Source organism: Nesoenas mayeri (assembly GCF_963082525.1).
Source record: "Nesoenas mayeri genome assembly, contig: SCAFFOLD_35, whole genome shotgun sequence".
Classification (NCBI taxonomy): domain Eukaryota; kingdom Metazoa; phylum Chordata; class Aves; order Columbiformes; family Columbidae; genus Nesoenas; species Nesoenas mayeri.
The window spans coordinates 1017388-1035192 of record NW_027659961.1 but is presented as its reverse complement, the minus strand read 5'-3'; the positions used below and the strand labels follow the sequence as shown (position 1 = coordinate 1035192).

At 52.0% G+C, this 17805-nt stretch overlaps 2 protein-coding genes across 2 annotated transcripts; both read left to right on the top strand.

Moving 5' to 3' along the window:
- Positions 1 to 7811: 7811 nt before the first annotated feature.
- Positions 7812 to 9410, top strand: LOC308052596 (olfactory receptor 14A16-like; the record flags this gene model as incomplete). The annotated part of the gene is made up of 1 exon (XM_080364658.1): positions 7812 to 9410. One exon carries the CDS (start codon positions 7812 to 7814, stop codon positions 8751 to 8753), a length of 942 nt encoding a protein of 313 aa, XP_080220784.1. The 3' UTR covers positions 8754 to 9410.
- Positions 9411 to 16644: 7234 nt separating this feature from the next.
- On the top strand, positions 16645 to 17577 carry LOC308052575 (olfactory receptor 14A16-like; the record flags this gene model as incomplete). The annotated part of the gene is made up of 1 exon (XM_080364644.1): positions 16645 to 17577. One exon carries the CDS (start codon positions 16645 to 16647, stop codon positions 17575 to 17577), a length of 933 nt encoding a protein of 310 aa, XP_080220770.1.
- Positions 17578 to 17805: the final 228 nt, after the last annotated feature.

The window sequence follows — 17805 nt, the reverse complement described above, 5'->3', positions numbered from 1 at the left end:
GGGGATGATGACAAAGCTGCCCTGGACTTGATACATGCACGGGAAGGGCAGCAAGATGAGCTGACAGAGCTTCACTTGCAGTAGAAGAATAGACAGGATGAACGTTGGCCTGCTGCTGAAATTCAGAAGAGTAGTATCAGATGGGACTGAGGTTCTTCATGGCTTCTTTGCCTCCATCTCCACCAGCAAGGTCTCCTGGGACTTGGTTCCTGAAGGCAGGAGTCTGGAGAACACCACGCAGTGGATGGGGCTCAAGTCAGGGGTGACCTGAGCAAACTCAGACACCGTTACAGAACAGGAGATGGGTCCCTTTACCAGCTCCCTGAACACAAGTATCACTGTGCTGTGGCACCTGAGGTTGCCAGGAACACCCACCATTGGTCCAGAGGAGTGTGACTCCTCTTGAGCTGTCCTGGCCTGTCTCCTCAGTCACATGGTGATGTAGGCACCCTCTTTTCTGACATATTCAGTCTTTCTCAGGAGATGCAACACATCAATATGAATTGGAGGCTGCTGATGCCACCTGTTCTGGAAAGGGAGGGAAGGGTGAGCAGGGAAGGAAATAGAAGAAATTTGGCTTTATTGCTATTTATTATGGAAATGTTCTCTGTTTGGCTGTTCCTGAAATCTCTCCAATCATTCACACCATACTTGAAGCCTTTAGGAAAATGATGCACAGAGCCTTGGCATTTAAGAGCATTTTAGAAGTCAATGAGCCCTCTGCTGCCATGATCCTGAAATGCAGATACTGAAAGAACAAATCTCCAATGAAGTGAAAGGCAGAAGCAAACCCCAAGTTTCTGCCATGTGAGCTCTTGATGCTTGTTCATCACCAGAATGGCTGAGCCCTGACCTCTGGGACCTGGTAGATTTTTCTCCAACGTTTTTCAAGGCTTTTCCTGTGGTCAGCGTGAGTGTTTTGTGTTTTAGTTGTGAGTTTTATATCAAGTGATATTGCTTTAACTGCAAGTCTCTGGTTTTCTGTAGAGTTGGAAATGCCTGTGAGTTCCTCACAGCACATCCAGCTTCTTTCATTCTCCTGGCAAAGGTCACCAGTCACCACAATGTCCCAATCCCACACTTGCTCTAATCTTCTGTTTGGATCCACACCCATCACTGCAGGAGGTTCATGGATCCATCAGGCTCATGGATGATTCCTGAGGTACATCCAAGTGTGGGCAGTGTAAGAGAGGAGCAGAGCAGGGTCAGCTCATGGGCCATGACTGAACACAGCCACCCCAGCAGCAGCCGTTCCCCATCTCCCAGGCACAGCCATGCCCACAGCATGCAAATGGCACTGCCATACATGATTAGCCCAAGAGAGGCCTTTCTTCCTTCCATATTCCCAGGAAAATCTTCCTCCTGTTCCTCCTCCACCTGCAGACATCAACTGCTTTCCATTTCTGGGCTCAGACATGGCTGGAAGGGTTCACTGAAGCCATCAGCCATCTCATTGCTTCTCCCTGACATGCCCTGACCCTCTCCCACACCTACAATGGCCAATCACAGCTGCTCAGGCCTCCTGCTCTTCAGAAGAGGCCTCGAGCTTCTTGGTTCTTCCTGGTGCTTATTATGAACTTCCTCGCTCTCTCCAGAGTTCATGGTGAGCTTTCTTGTTCATAACAGCCCCTTTATGACCATGTTTCACTAAATGGTTGTTGTTTTATGATCATTTGTGCAGAAAGGGCAGTCACAGGACAGCACCCAATATGTCAACACTGATGCCCAGTGAAATGCTGTAAAGCCCCGATGAGTTCCCCCTGTGTCTGTGTCTCTCCTGGAAGGAGTCTGTCCCGAGAAGGGGATCCAGCTCCTGGCACTCTCTGCAGAGGCACATGAGCAGTGTCCATCACCTGGGGACACAAAGGGTGACGTTTGCCAGACCACCCGTCATCTGAACCACTTAGATGTGTGCTTGTGGATGGGTTAGGGAGCCTTATAGTGCAAATGCCTATTTAATTGTCATTGCCAGAGGGGCGACCACTGATGCAGTGTACTATTTTATAGATATTTAAATATAAGCATATAAAAGTGACATTCCTAGACAAATTACACAAACACTTGAAGGACTTTTCATGCCTTTTAACATGATTATCGACAAAAGCCCCACCAGCTTTACATCTCAGGAAATGGGATCCAGAGTCCAAGGGCAGGATGGTTTGGGCTCTGTGCTGGGATCTGGAAACTGAAACGTGCTCCCATCTGCCAGCCCCCTGCCCTCCTCAGTGAGGGTGTGAGACTTTCTGCCAGCGAGGGCTGAACTCACAGCCATGACCAGTATCATATGTCCAACTGCAGCCAATGGTGTCCTGCCAGCTCAGGATTGGAGCTTCCATTGCTGGAGGTGTTTAAAAGGCATGCAGATGTGGCGCTTTGGGACATGGTTTGGTGGAGTACTTGGGAGTGTTAGATTTACGGTTTGACTCCATGTTCTTAAGGGTCTTTTCCAGCCTAAATTATTCTATGATTGTATGATTTGGGTTGAAACCATTTCAATCCCATCACCCCCAGGTTCCCTCAGAGGCGGCTGTTGTGTGGCACAACTGTCCTGGCTTTCCAGGCAGGTTGGGCACTGGGTTGGTGTCTGCATTGGCAGTTTTCCCCTTCCTGGGGTAAAAGGCTGTTGAGGAGAGACAGTTGTAGAGATTTGGGTCACAGGGGTTTGCAGCAATCCTGTCAAACTCTGAGCAGGATGAGCTTTGGATCCCAGGAAACATGGAGATGCTCTGAAGGTTGTTTGTGAACAGTGGTGCTGTCACTAGTAACAGTAACAGGGAACTCCTCATTCTCACTGATGATGATGATGAACTAAACCTCTTTAATTTCATTCCTAACAGTCATTCTTGCTTTTCAAAACATCTACTACACCTCAGCAGTTGTGTCTTGAAAGAAGTTCTTAGAATAATGCTTTTTCTCTCACTTCTTTTTTGTTTTAATCATTTAAAGAGTACACCTCTTGGACAGAATTACCCCTAAATTGTGCTTCTTTCATTACTTTTCTAGCTTTTAATTATTTCTGATGTGGTGTGATGTGGAGGTTGCATAGGAGAACAGTTTCTTTTTGAGACAAAGAAGGCCAAGGAATAGATCCCAGGTCAGTGCAAAGGCCCAAAGGAAGCCAGAATCTTTATGTGTGTGCACTGACACACACTGTCACCTGCATTTCCAGTCTCTGCAGTCCCAACCGTGCTGCAGAGTCTGGAGTTCTGAGCTCCCTCATCTGCCCTGTGTGACACGTGTAAAATGGAACTACCCCAGTCCAATGGCTGGTTTTGATTCTCTTCACAGCCTGAAGCACCACATGGGTCAGGAGACAAGCCAGGATACCCAACCAGGACTCACATGCTCTGCACTTACAGTTCAGGTGTTCCCTGGCATCTCAGCAGACATGTCACGCTGATATCTGGGTGTAAGGAGCTGATCAAGTGTCTCATCTCCATTTCTGCAATGGTGGCTTTGCTGCCTGGCCGTTGTGCAGACTCTGTACATGGATGCTGACACCTCTTGAACAGCCTGCTCTGAAAGGATTAACAAGGAGGGTTGTTCTTTCTGGAAGGGCACTAGGTCAGCAGAAAAGACCCTGGGTTGGGGCAAATGAAAAGGGATGCAAAAGTTGCGTTCAGGACTGCTTAGGGGCACTTATAAAACAGCCCTGCACCTCATGTGAATTATTCCTGTGGTCAGAGAGAACCTGAGAGCTGTCCCTAATTTGAAAACATGAAGGGGAAGGAAGGACAGCATCATTCAGGCTCCAAGGGACCTCAGGAGCTGTCTTGACTAACCTTCTGCTCACAGCAGGGTCTGACCAGATTGCTCAGAGCTTTATCCAAACACATCTTGGTCACTTTCTGGGACAGAGTGGGTGCGCACTCCTGGGAAACAGCTTCCAGTGCTGGACTGTCCTCAGGACTGGAAAGTTTCTCCCTTTCTACAGCACCTTTCCAAGCCCAACCATCCACATTGGTTTTACCCATCTACTTGCACAATGACAGAGACCATAATATCCTACTTTGGATACAAGAATGTTGTGGGAGATGATGCTGAATGCCTTGCTGACTTAAAGGTAACAGACCACCACTGCTCTCCCCACATCAACCCTGTCCTTTCCTCACAGAAAGCAAAGAGGATGGACAGGCACAACCTGCCCTGGGCAAACCCCGTCACCTTCTCTTCCTGACATCCAGAAATGGGGTCCCAGTGGACACGCTCTGGGGCACAGCCCTTAGTTCCCCTGCTCACCCATGGGCCATTTTGAAAAGTGCACACACTGTGTGAGAGCTGCCAGTGCTCAGGGAGTCCCCCCAGTCTCCATGAGCTTTCCAAGATGGTGGAGAGTGGCCTCACTGTGACATGGTCCTGCTGTCCCAGCTCCTGGGATGCTGCCCCTGCTGTCCCATAGACTGGAGAGGATTGTGTTAGTTCCGGTGACCCCTGACTTGATCCCCATCCACTGCTGGTTGTTCTGCCTCCAGTCACAGAGGCCTGGGAGACCTTGCTGGTGAAGATGGAGAACGAGAGGACACAGTGATTCTCATCTCTTATTAAATTCATCAGTGTCCGCACAGTGTCTTTGCCTCTCCTTTAACTGTTCCTGCAGTAGTAACAGCTCACTATGGGCCCTTGAATTGCCTTCCAGGTCTGGACTGAGCTTTGATCTGGACTGTTGCTGTGCTTGGAGACTGCTGTCCTTGAGACCAGATGAACTCATTCCTGCCACCCTGCCTGGCAGTTCATTCCATCCGTGTCACAGCTCTGTCTGCAACACTGACAGCTCCAGCTCCCCAGTCAGGTCCCTGGCTGAGGACATGGCCTCACATCTGGGCTGAGCCACCACAGCTGTGGCACCAGCCCAGCTCTGACCTGCCACAAGAAACCTGATACCAAGTGTCCAAGAGCCCATGTGTGCAAAGGCTTTGAATCAGAGCACAGATATGACATGGCCAGAAACAGATGAATGTCTCTCTAGACTTAGGTGTGTAAAACGAGAACAAAATGCCTGAAATCATTCAACTGAAGATATTCCTCCCCCAGCCTGGAAGAATTAGATCCTTTGTTGTAATATTGCTGGTGTCCTGTCTAATGATGGGACAAGAAAAGTTGATTCTCATACGAATTCATTGTTTATTACAAAGAACAGAATGACGTGTCTCTTCAGAGGAGAGAGAATCAACATCACTGATTAATTGACGTTGTTTCAAAGGATATTCCAGTGGAGCCCCAGGGACACCTGGAGGAGCGCAGAGGGGACAGAGAAAGGGACATCATGGGCTGCTCCTGTGCTGCTGAGCTGGGCTGGGCTCCTGGGACACAGGGAGCTCATGGCAGCGGCAGCGCTGCAGAGAGACAGCTCTGCCCAGGAGCAGCTCCTCTGCACACGCAGCAGGGCTGAGGGCTCTGCCTGCAGCACCGAGGGCACAGGAGCCAGGCACAGAGAGGGAAATGCAGTCTAGGCTGGGAGGATGCTGAGAGGTCACTGGAAATGAAATCCTCTCAGATATGAAGCCTGTGGCTCCAGGGCATTGCATCTGCAAATCATGGTAGGGTCTGAGAAAGCTGTCACATTGCAGAGCCTGTGAGAGAAGTAAGTACAGCTCTCAGAGGTTCTCTGATCAGAGGGGAGGATGTGCTGCAGAGCAGGGGTTGCCTTCTGCACTGTCAGTGACAAGACGTGAATGCTGCGTTCTCCCCAGGGTGGCTGTGGGGTGTAAATGTCAATGTGCAGGCAGGGGTGCCCAGGGCTGTCCTGCAGAGCAGGGTCCCTGCACCCCAGGGCTGTGCCGGGCAGGGACTCTGCTGCCTGCCAGCGTCACCGCTCAGCCTGCCTGGGAGATCCCAGCAACACTGAGGGGGAAGCTGTGGGGGGAAGGAGCGACCCCCGGCAGGGCAGGGTCCTTCTGCTGCTGGGTTCTCCGTGGTTCGGGGCTGCTCACACCTGGAGCTCATTCCAGAATATTGACAAGAGGAGGTTTCAAGGAGAAGAAGAAGACAAAGGGTACTACAAAGATAAGGAACCTCCCTGAGTCTATTTTTTCAGTCTCCTACTCTGGGAAATGAGTGGTGATTAAGGCTGTACTTAAAATTTAAAGAAATACTTGAGACACATGAATGGCAGTAGGTCTTTGGGAGAATACTGGCATGCCTTGCCTCTCCTCTGCCTATGCAGAACCTGCATCACCATTGCTGGACACCTTACACTTAGTCTGACCTGTCCTGTTTTCCAGCCTGCAGACAGGAAGATGCCCCCAGGCAGTGCCTGTGAACAAGCAGGATCTGTAGGGCCAGGGGGAGGGCACAGCAGGTGGGATGGTCTGTGAGCACTGACAGGGAACAGACATGGACAGGGAAACACCTCCCAGGGGAGAATCTCCAGGCAGCAGGGAAATGATCAGAAATGAGAGGAAACCAAACCCGGAATTGTTATGGGAGGGAGAACAGAGAAAAGTCCCTGTGACCCCCTGCAGGTCAGATCCCTCCTGTGAGCAGCCCCCTGGCCTCCTGTCCCATCCAGCAAAGCCTCTGCCCTCAGGGCCGGGGGCTCCAAGGCATGAAGCAGCTCCTGTGCAGCCAGAGCTCCAGTTCCTCTGCAGAGCACAGGGGCTGAGAGCAGCTGCCCGGCGCTGTTGGTGTCTGGGAGGTGGCTGCACAGCTGGGGAAGGGTGACGCTGTCTGAGTGCCCGGCTGCCCCTGCCCTGGCCTCTCTCACCCCCACCCTCACCGCATTTTCCTTCTTGCTCCCCTGCTCTGGGTGACTGCTCTTGGGATCTTGTTCTTGCTGTCAGGCTCTCTGGGGATGGCAGTTTCAGCTGCAGAGGCACAGCCTGATCTTGTGGGTCCTTTCCTGCAGGTGTGTCCATGGGCACACGTGTCCCAGCTTTGCTCTGACCTGTAGGCTGTGGGCAATGCAGTCTGTGGGGCTGGGGAATGAGCTGAGTCTCCCTGAATCACATGCCATCATTAGGACACTTTGCTATGTCCTTGAGGTTTCCTTCCAAGCTGTGAGCTCCCCACCAGGATGCAAACCTGTCCTACAGCATCTTTGTGTATCTGAAAGCCCCACAGAGAAGTGCAGAGAGGCTACAAAAGAAAAAATGCTGTTGGGTTTGTGAAATTAGCCCTGTGTGTCCTGGGCTAAACGTGGGGTGCTGAGACCTTAGTAAACAGTGAGAAATGTCATGGTCTGAGGTGGATCCCTCTGCTCTCAGCAGTGCCTGGTGGCTTTTCAGGGTAACATGGGAGTGTGATCAGCCCCCATCTCAGAAATGTGCCAGCCCAGGGCAGCTGGAGCAGGACAGAGGGACAGAGCAGCTGCCCTCACTCTGCACTGTCCCACAGGCACCCTCAGGTCTCGCAGGACTCGCTCTGTTCTCCCTGAGTGCAGCAGAAATGCTGCGGGTTTCTGACACCCAACAACACTCCCCAGGGTGGGAGGGGAGAAGGAGCTGTAGAAACACCAAACCTCTCAAACTCAGTTTCTCAGGCCTGGGGGTACAGATGCTGACAGTCCCTTCTGCACCAGGAGCGGCTCCAGCTGACAAAGCTGAACCCCAGGACTGGCCCCTGCCCGTCGTATCTCATGGGGTCAGGCTGAGTCCTCAGGAGCCCCTGGGCAGAGACCCTGCTCTTCATTGCACACTCATCAAGCACCGACAAGGGCTCAGCCAGGACATTCTCCTGGAAAAAGAAAAGTGTCTCTGTGTATGACAGGGTGTGAGGGTCTGTGGGAAATGGTTTTGATTATTCCCAGAAAAGTCTCATCTAAACCTTCACTATCTTTTCCTCCTATGACAGGTCCTCATGCCCACAGGCAGCCAATGTCCAACAGCAGCTCCATCACCCAGTTCCTCCTCCTGCCCTTCACAGACACACGGGAGCTGCAGCTCTTGCACTTCTGGCTCTTCCTGGGCATCTACCTGGCTGCCCTCCTGGGCAACGGCCTCATCATCACCACCATAGCCTGGGAGCAGCACCTCCACACCCCCATGTACTTCTTCCTGCTCAACCTCACCCTCCTTGACTTGGGCTGCATCTCCACCACTTTCCTCAAGTCCATGGCAAATTCCCTCTGGGATGCCAGGGCCATCTCATACTTGGGATGTGCGACACAACTCTTTTTGTTTCTCTTCTTGATCACAGCAGAGTATTGTCTCCTCATCATCATGTCGTACGACCGCTACGTTGCCATCTGCAAACCCCTGCACTACGGGACCCTCCTGGGCAGCAGAGCTTGTGTCCATATGGCAGCAGCTGCCTGGGCCACTGGGTTTCTCTATTGTCTGCTGCACACGGCCAATACATTTTCACTGCCCCTGTGCAAGGGCAATGCCCTGGGCCAGTTCTTCTGTGAAATCCCCCAGATCCTCAAGCTCTCCTGCTCATTGTCCTACCTCAGGGAACTTGGGCTTCTTGTGGTTAGTGTCTGTTTAGTTTTCATGTGTTTTGTGTTCATTGTGGTGTCCTATGTGCAGATCTTGAGGGCCGTGCTGAGGATCCCCTCTGAGCAGGGACAGCACAAAGCCTTTTCCACCTGCCTCCCTCACCTGGCCGTGGTCTCCCTGTTCGTCAGCACTGCCATGTTTGCCTACCTAAAGCCCCACTCCATCTCCTCCCCATCCCTGGACCTGGTGGTGTCTGTTCTGTACTCGGTGGTACCTCCAGCAGTGAACCCCCTCATCTACAGCATGAGGAACCAGGAGCTCAAGGAGTCTATAAGGAAAGTGATGACTGTTCGTATTTCAAAAGCTGTAATGAAGTGACCTCCTGCTTCTGCGTGTCACTTGTAATATAACACATTACTAGTTCAACCTGAATTCTGTAGCTTTTGTGTTTGTTTCATTTTTTTCCTTTGTTTTGTTTTGCTTTTTTTTATTTGTTTGTTTGTTTGTATGTTTGTTTTCTCTTTGGTGTTTGCTTTTCTTGGTTGTATCAATGCTATCCACAAGCAAAATTATGTCTTCTTATGGTTGTGTCCATATCTACCTCTCTGGTGTGTCCCATAGTCTTTGTGTAAATATGGAGCTGTACTCTTTGTGTGTATAAATGAAATAAAGGACCCCACAGTGACTTGTTTGCCCAGAATCCTCTCTCTGGGATCTCTGAGGCTGCAGGAGCCATGTCTGTGTGCTGTGGGGGAGTGAGCAGGAGCCACCCTGAGCTGGGTCTTCCTCCCACCCTGACCAGCATGAGCCTGCAGAGTCACCCCATGGCCCTGGGCACCACAGCCCACTTGTTCTGCAGAGCAGCACCACCAGGTTGGAGCTGTATGGAGCGTGGGAAGGGGGGCAGGAACAGCTGGCCAGGTCAGCATAGCTCAGGTCACTTGGAAAAGGGCTCTGTGGGGAGAGGTTTAACAAGGCCAAGTTCTGGGTCGTGCACGTGGGTCACAACAACTCCATGAACACTACAGGCTCAGGGAAGAGTGTCTGGAACGCTGCCTGGTGGAAAGGGATCTGTGGGTATTGACTGACAGTGGCTGAACAGGAGCCAGGGTGTTCCCAGGTGGCCAAAATGACCAACAGCATCCTGGGTTGTATCAGGAATAGTGTGGCCAGCAGGACTAGAGAAGTGATTGTGCCACTGTACTCAGCACTGGTGAGGCTGCACCTTGAATTCTGTGTTCAGTTGGGGGCCCTCATCATAAGAAGAACATTGAAATACTAGAGAGAGTGCAGAGGAGGTGACAAAGCTGCTGAGTGTCTAGAGCACAAGTGTGATGAGGAGTGGTTGAGGGAGCTGGGGCTGTTCAGCCTGGAGAACAGGAGATTGAGGGGAGACCTTCTCACTGTCCACAACTGCCTGAAAGAAGGGTGTTGGTCTCTTCTCCCAAGTAGCAGGTGATAGGACAGGAGGAAATGGCCCCAAATTGCACCAGAGAAGGTTTAGATTGGATATTAGGAAAAAAAATATTTCCTGGAAGGGATTGTCAGGCATTGGAACAGGCTGCCCAGGGCAGTGGGGAAGTCACCACCCCTGGAGGGGTTTAAAGGTGTTTAGACGAGGTTCTCTGGTACATGGTTTAGTGTGAGAGCTGGGCTGTGGTTGGACTCAATGATACCAAGACTCTCTTCCTATCAGAGTATTCTATGGTTCTATGATTCTGCCTCAGATGAGAGTCCAGAAAGCCAACTCAGTTATGGACACCTGGCACAACCCTGACATTTGTGTGTGTGACTCTGGGAACAAACCCCACTGACCCAGTGAGATTCACCTCAGTTGCCCTTTGATTCTGGATTGCGTTTTCAAAATGACAGTGCAATCGAGGAGGTCCTGGCATCCGTCAGACCCATCTTCAAGAAAGCCAGGAAGGAGAATGGGGGAATCACAGGCTTCTCAGCTTGTCTCTGTCCCTGGAAAGGTGATGGGACAAGTCCTCCTGCAGCCATCTGCAGGCACTTGAAGGACAAGAAAGAGACTTGTGAACCAAAATGGGCGGGGGAAAGACAGGCATGTTGTGTGTATGAAATTGTGCCAGGCCTTGGACATGGACTCTTGTGGTGTCCTTATTGATGGATTGATGCTGTTTGGGCTGAAGAACTGGATGCTTGGTAGGAAGTTCACTGAAACATCAAGCCCAAATATCATCTGCGATGCAGTGTCCTCTGTGCAGTTAGTGTGTCATTCCCCATGTGAGCAGCATTTGGGCCAAAACTGCTGAAGGTCTTTATTCTCCCTTCTGTGCTGTGATGGAGATGATGCAAAGCTGAGCAAAGACCTTGAAGAACCTCACCTGGTCACCCAGCTTTGGGAAGGAGAGCGAAGCAAGAAGATGTTCAGGGTGTGGGGTGCCTGGAGAGCCAGGACAGTTGTGCCACACAACAGCCGCCTCTGATGGAAGCTGGAGGTGATCGAACTGAAATGGTTTCAACCCAAATCAGAGAATCAGAGAATCATTTAGGCTGGAAAAGACCCTTAAGAACATGGAGACCAACCGTAAATCAAACATTGCCAAGTCCACCACTAAACCATGTCCCAAAGCGCCACATCTCCACGTTTTTTAAACATGTTCAGCAATGGAAGCTCCAATCCTGAGCTGGCAGGACACCATTGGCTGCAGTTGGACATAAGATACTGGTCATGGCTGTGAGTTCAGCCCTCGCTGGCAGAATGTCTCACACCCTCACTGAGGAGGGCAGGGGGCTGGGAGATGGGAGCACGTTTCAGTTTCCAGATCCCAGCACAGAGCCCAAACCATCCTGCCCTTGGACTCTGGATCCCATTTCCTGAGATGCAAAGCTGGTGCCCTTCTGAGGATAATCATGTTAAAAGGCTTGAATAATCCTTCAGGTGTTTGTGTAATTTGTCTAGGGATGTCAGTCGTATATGCTATATATTTAAATATCTGTAAAATAGTACTCTGCATCTGTGGTAGCCCCTCTGGCAATGCCAATTAAATAGGCATTTGCACTATAAGGATCCATACCCCATCCACAAGCACACATCTAAGTGGTTCAGATGACGGGTGGTCTGGCAAACGTCACCCTTTGTATCCCCAGGTGATGGACACTGCGCATGTGCCTCTGCAGAGAGTGGCAGGAGCTGGATCCCCTTCTCGGGACAGACTCCTTCCAGGAGAGACACAGACACAGGGGGAACTCATCGGGGCTTTACGGCATTTCACTCGGCATCAGTTTTGACATATTGGGTGCTGTCCTGTGACTGCCCTTTCTGCACAAATGATCATGCAAACACAACCATTTAGTGAGACATGGTCATAAAGGGGCTGTTATGGACAAGAAAGCTCACCGTGAACTCTGGAGAGAGCGAGGAAGTTCATAATAAGCACCAGGAAGAACCAAGAAGCTTGAGGCCTCTTCTGAAGAGCGGGAGGCCTGAGCAGCTGTGATTGGCCATTGTAGGTGTGGGAGAGGGTCAGGGCATGTCAGGGAGAAGCAATGAGATGGCTGATGGCTTCAGTGAACCCTTCCAGCCATGTCTGAGCCCAGCAATGGAAAGCAGTTGATGTCTGCAGGTGGAGGAGGAACAGGAGGAAGATTTTCCTGGGAATACAGAAGGAAGAAAGGCCTCTCTTGGACTAATCCTATATGGCAGTGCCATTTGCATGCTGTGGGCATGGCTGTGCCTGGGAGATGGGGAATGGCTGCTGCTGGGGTGGCTGTGCTCAGTCATGGCCCATGAGCTGACCCTGCTCTGCTCCTCTCTTACACTGCCCACACTTGGATGGTCCTCAGGAATCATCCATGAGCCTGCTGGATCCATGAACCTCTTGGACTGATGGGTATGGATCCAAATAGAGGATTCAAGCAAGTTTTGAAGTGGGACACTGAGGTGACTGGTGACCATTGCCAGATGTATGAAAGAAGCTGGATGAGTTATGAGGAGCTCACAGGCATTTCGAGCTCGACAGAAAACCAGAGCCTTGCAGTTAAAGCAACAGCACTTGACATAAACACCACCCCCAAAACATAAAACACTCACACTGACCACAGGAAAAGACTTGAAAAACATTGGAGAAAAATCTACCAGGTCCCAGGGGTCAGGGCTCAGCCATTCTGGGCTGTCATGGCATCAGAGCCACCTCCACATGGCCCTCACCACCTGGAACCAGTGTCTGCAAGTCTTTCCTTCACCAGCCTCCAGGGACAGGGACCTGCACTGGTTGTTTCCTTCACAGCTGTGTCAGTGATGGCCCTTCATGGGGTCCAAACACCCTCAGAAACTTGGGGTTTGCTTCTGCCTTTCACCTCATTACAAGGTTTCTAAATTCCTCCTTTGCAGCTTCCCCTGCTGCCACCTCCTGTGTGCTGCCATTATGCCCTTCAGCTCCATCGGTTCAGACACCCTAATGAGATAAATGCTTCATTTCACAGGTTCTCTGATAGATCTTTCTTGTGCTTGGAGCAGTCTTTCCTGTAGGGCTGATCAGATTTCCTGAGCTCCTTCACTTTCTGAGCTGCTTCCCATGGCACCAACTGTATCAGACCCCCAGTATGTCAAAGTCTTCCCCTCTGGATCCCACCAGCCTGTGCTCTGCTGCTGGCCTTCCTCCCTCCCCTCTGGTGCCTGGGACCCCCCTGTGTCCTACTCCTGACAGCCAAGGTGGACACTGATGTTCACATACCTCACCAGATCTTCCTTGTTTCCCAGTTCCAGATCCAGGTAAATATCACCCTTATTGACCCAGCAGGCAGACAAGTTAAGCAGTTGGCCAAAAATCCTCTGGATTGTTGGCACCTGCAGATATGTCAGGCCAGTGACTGTCAGGGCAATTATAGTTCCCCATAGGAAGCTGCTCATTGACTGGTGACTTCCTGAGGTTACTGACAGAAGATCTTTTCCATTACTTCTCCATGATCAAGTAGTTTGCAACATCCAAAGCTTTGTCACCCTGTATTGGATTTACATGGCAAAGTCTTGGAACTGAGGGTGACTGTGGGTGTGCTGCAGTTGTCACCTCTCTGAGAAGACAACAGGAGTTTGACCAATGTCAGACAGAGCCGATTTCAGCTGCTCCAAGATGGACCCACTCCTTGCCCAATCTGAGCCACTCAGTGATGCCGTCAGCACCTCTGGGATGCTGTATTTGAGAAAGCGTACAAAACGTTGCACAACAGCAGGTGGGATAGAGGAGGGAGGAGATGTGAGAGAAAAGCTCTGCAGACACCAAGGTCATATCCCATAGGACCCAAGCAGGTCCCTCAGCAGGTCAAATCCTGCTCTCCTGAAATCCTGTTCTTGGCCTTCTTCTCATCTCCCAGGAGCCTCAGCTCCACTTTCCCATCCCTGACTGTTCCATCCTGACCAACTCTTTCTGGTTTGTAAATGTGAATTCCCACAGGGCACCTCACCGCACTGACTCCTCAGTCACCAGTGTCAGGAAGATTTTGTCAATGGGCTCCACACCAGCCCGTGGTGCACGGTCACCATGAACAAGGCAGCTGCACATGGGGCTGCATGAGGAGGAGCGTGGGGACCCAGACACCTGCAGTTCTCACCCCATTCGGTTCAGCACTGGTGTGACCCACACACACAGGTGTGTGCCAGTGTGTGGCTTCCCAGTCTGGAGCAGCAGGGAGGAACTGCAGAGTGCAGGGCTGTGCCAAGGCAGGTTCAGCACCTTGTGCACATGGTGTGGGCTGCTGAGGGACCTGGGCTGCTTTGGCCCAGCAGTGCTGGGGAGGCTGCAGCAGTGCAGGAGTAGCCTGAGAGTGCTTGAAGGGCAGTTTCAGAGGTGGTGGAGGTTTCTTCAGAGTGGAAAAGAAATAATGGCCCAAAGTGCAGCTGGGGAGGTCCAGGCTGGACATGAGCAGAAAGGAATGTGATGGAAGGGCAGTGCTGTGGTGGAGCAGGTCAGCAGAGGGAGTCTGCATCAGCCCAAGGCTTTGTGCTTCAAGGAGCAGCTGGGGAGGATGGAGAGATCTCAGCAAAGGAAGGAAGATGCTCAGACAGGAGCAAGGTGGGGCAGCAGGGGGGATGTCTCCAGCCTGCAGGGTCAGAGGTGCAGGGGATGCCACAGCACAGGACAGGCTGTCGTGGAGATGATCACGGGATGGAAAGAGGCTGAAAGCCCCACCAGAAATGAGCTTCTCTCCGTGGCTGTGACTGTTGTCTGCACCTCTGATGCCTGTGAGGAGACACCTTGTCCTTGCAGAAAAGGGGCCTCATGGCCTCCTTGTCCCCAGCCAGGAACCGGGGAGGTGTGGGACCATAGTCCTGCCCTTGGCCTTGCACAGCCCCACATCACACTGTCCCAGGATGGGCCCTGGGCAATGTGGGAGGGACAGGATCTGCCTTTCCAGGGCTGGGAGTCAGGGCTTGGCACGTTGATTAAGTTAACACATGCAGGTTTTCTCAGCATCAGACCCACGTTTACTTTGCTTTTCTTGACCTGTCATCTCTGTTTCCAGTTTTCTTCTCTGACCAGACCCCTGGGATGGTTTCTCAGTTGTGTCCTTTCAGGTGACTTTACAAGAAACTTTGGAGTTTACATCTGACTTTGACTTCTTGAGAGGTTTCGTCACCTTCCTCCAAGGTCTAAGTTCCATGGGCTCAGCACCAAACCCACCAGAGGGGTCATTAAAGCGCCTTGTGCTGCTCCTGTGCTGCTGAGCTGGGCTGGGCTCCTGGGACACAGGGAGCTCATGGCAGCAGCAGTGCTGCACAGAGACAGCTCTGCCCAGGAGCAGCTCCTCTGCACACGCAGCAGGGCTCAGGGCTCTGCCTGGGGATCTCAGCAGATGAGCAAGGTGGAGAGAGATTAAAGGTGCTCAGGACTGGAGGATGACTGAGAGCTCACTGGAGGAGAAACCTTTGCAGCCCTTGCCATGGTAAGTCTCTGGTGCAGGGCAGTGCAGCTGTAGCTCCTGGAGGCATCTCCTGAAACTGGCACAGGCACAGCTTGTGGGATCTGTAAGGACGGGGCTCTTGTTAGGCCATGTTGAACAGCTGTGAAGCCGGGGGAGCACCCAGGGGTGCCCAGGGCTGTCCTGCAGAGCAGGGTCCCTGCACCCCAGGGCTGTGCCGGGCAGGGACTCTGCCGCCTGCCAGGGTCAGCGCTCAGCCTGCCCGGGAGATCCCATGGCAGCAGCTGTGGGGGGAAGGAGCGACCCCCGGCAGGGCAGGCAGGGAGCTTGTGGGGGTGAAGGGGGCTGTGTGGGTCAGGGCTGCTCAGAGATCCAGATGCCCCCACAGACATGGCACAGGGTCCTTCTGAACAACAACATTGATACAGCAACAGCTGCCAGGGAAGGAGTCTGTGCTTTCAGTTTTCCACTCTTGATTGGCTGAGTGTGCAGTGGGAGATGGGGATTTATTTCTCTCTTTGGAGCAGACAGTGAGACCCCAGTTCTCGTTAGGACGTGTCTGAGCTGCTCCTGAGCCCCTGCACACACAGAGCTGCCCCTGGGCAGTGCCAGGAGGTGTGAGCACGACAGAGCTGAGCACACAGCAGGTGGGACGGGGTCTGTGACACTGACAGGGAGCAGACCAGGGACACAGACACAGCTGCAGGCAGCACAGACATGGACAGGGAGAGGGAGATGGACCAGAAATGCTGGGGAGGGGCTTCAGGCCCCCCTGCCATCCCCTGCAGCGCAGACCCGTTTCCCAGTGCAACCCCTGGTCTCCTCTCCTCCCCAGCAGACCCTCTGCCCCAAAGCCATGGGGTCCAGGTCACGAGTCTCCACCTCAGCAGCTGGACCTCCAGGTGAAGGGTTCCTGCAACGTGGTACTCAAAAAGGGTGCTAAAAGTACTTGCTCTCCAGTGTCATTATGCGAGTGGCAGCAGCACAGCTGGGTCAGGAGAAGGTTCCACAGCATGCCCGTCTGCCTTTCTATCCTTGCTTTATTTTCTGGTACCACTGCAGTGTTCTTCCCTGTTTCTCCATCTGTCCCTGCTGCTCTTGCTCTCTGGGGTTGGGGTGCGAGTGTGGGCCAATTTTTGTTCTGACACCAACTCAGAGGGTCTTTCCCCTGAGATGTGTTTATGGAAACCAGATGACCAAGCTGCATTTTAAACTGTGATGAACTGTACTTTTCACTTGGTAGAAAGAGAGAATGAGCGGATACATCCCATCATGAGAAAGGGGGTTTTCCATGAGAAACAGCATGTTTATTTTCCCCAGAAAAGTCTCCCCTAACTTGTCACTGTCCTTTCCTCCTTGCACAGGTCCTCATGCCCACAGGCAGCCAATGTCCAACAGCAGCTCCATCACCCAGTTCCTCCTCCTGCCATTCACAGACACACGGGAGCTGCAGCTCTTGCACTTCTGGCTCTTCCTGGGCATCTACCTGGCTGCCCTCCTGGGCAACGGCCTCATCATCACCACCATAGCCTGGGACCAGCACCTCCACACCCCCATGTACTTCTTCCTGCTCAACCTCGCTCTCCTTGACTTGGGCTGCATCTCCACAACTCTCCCCAAGTCCATGTCCAATTCCCTCTGGGACACCAAGACCATCTCATACTTGGGATGTGCTGCACAGCTCTTTTCATTTCTCTTCTTGATAGTGGCAGAGTATTTTCTTCTCACCGTCATGTCATATGACCGCTACGTTGCCATCTGCAAACCCCTGCACTACGGGACCCTCCTGGGCAGCAGAGCTTGTGTCCACATGGCAGCAGCTGCCTGGGCCACTGGGTTTCTCAATGCTCTGCTGCACACGGCCAATACATTTTCACTGCCCCTGTGCAAGGGCAATGCCCTGGGCCAGTTCTTCTGTGAAATCCCCCAGATCCTCAAGCTCTCCTGCTCACACTCCTACCTCAGGGAACTTGGGCTTATTGTGTTTAGTCTGTTAATTGGTTTTGGCTGTTTTGTGTTCATTATGGTGTCCTATGTGCATATCTTGAGGGCCGTGCTGAGGATCCCCTCTGAGCAGGGACGGCACAAAGCCTTTTCCACCTGCCTCCCTCACCTGGCTGTGGTCTCTGTGTTAGTCACCACTGTCATGTTTGCCCACCTGAAGCCCCCCTCTATATCCTCCCCATCGCTGGACCTGGTGGTGTCAGTTCTGTACTCGGTGGTGCCTCCAGCAGTGAACCCCCTCATCTACAGCATGAAGAACCAGGAGCTTAAGCATGCTCTGTGGAAACTCGTATCTCAGTGTTTTCCGAAGCAATAAACTGCTCGTCTGCTTCTACATAGAAGTTTTAATGTAACTTGTTACAGGTCCAGCTTGTCATCTGTATTCGCTGTTGTTGTTGGCATTTTTTATTCTGATAATGTTGTCATCCCCTTTCTAAACCTCTGTCTGCTTTTCTTTTATGACCACTGGTTGTGTAAATGAGGAGCCATGATCTGTGTGTATTTATACAATGTAAAGAGTCCTGTAGTCACTTGATTTTCACTA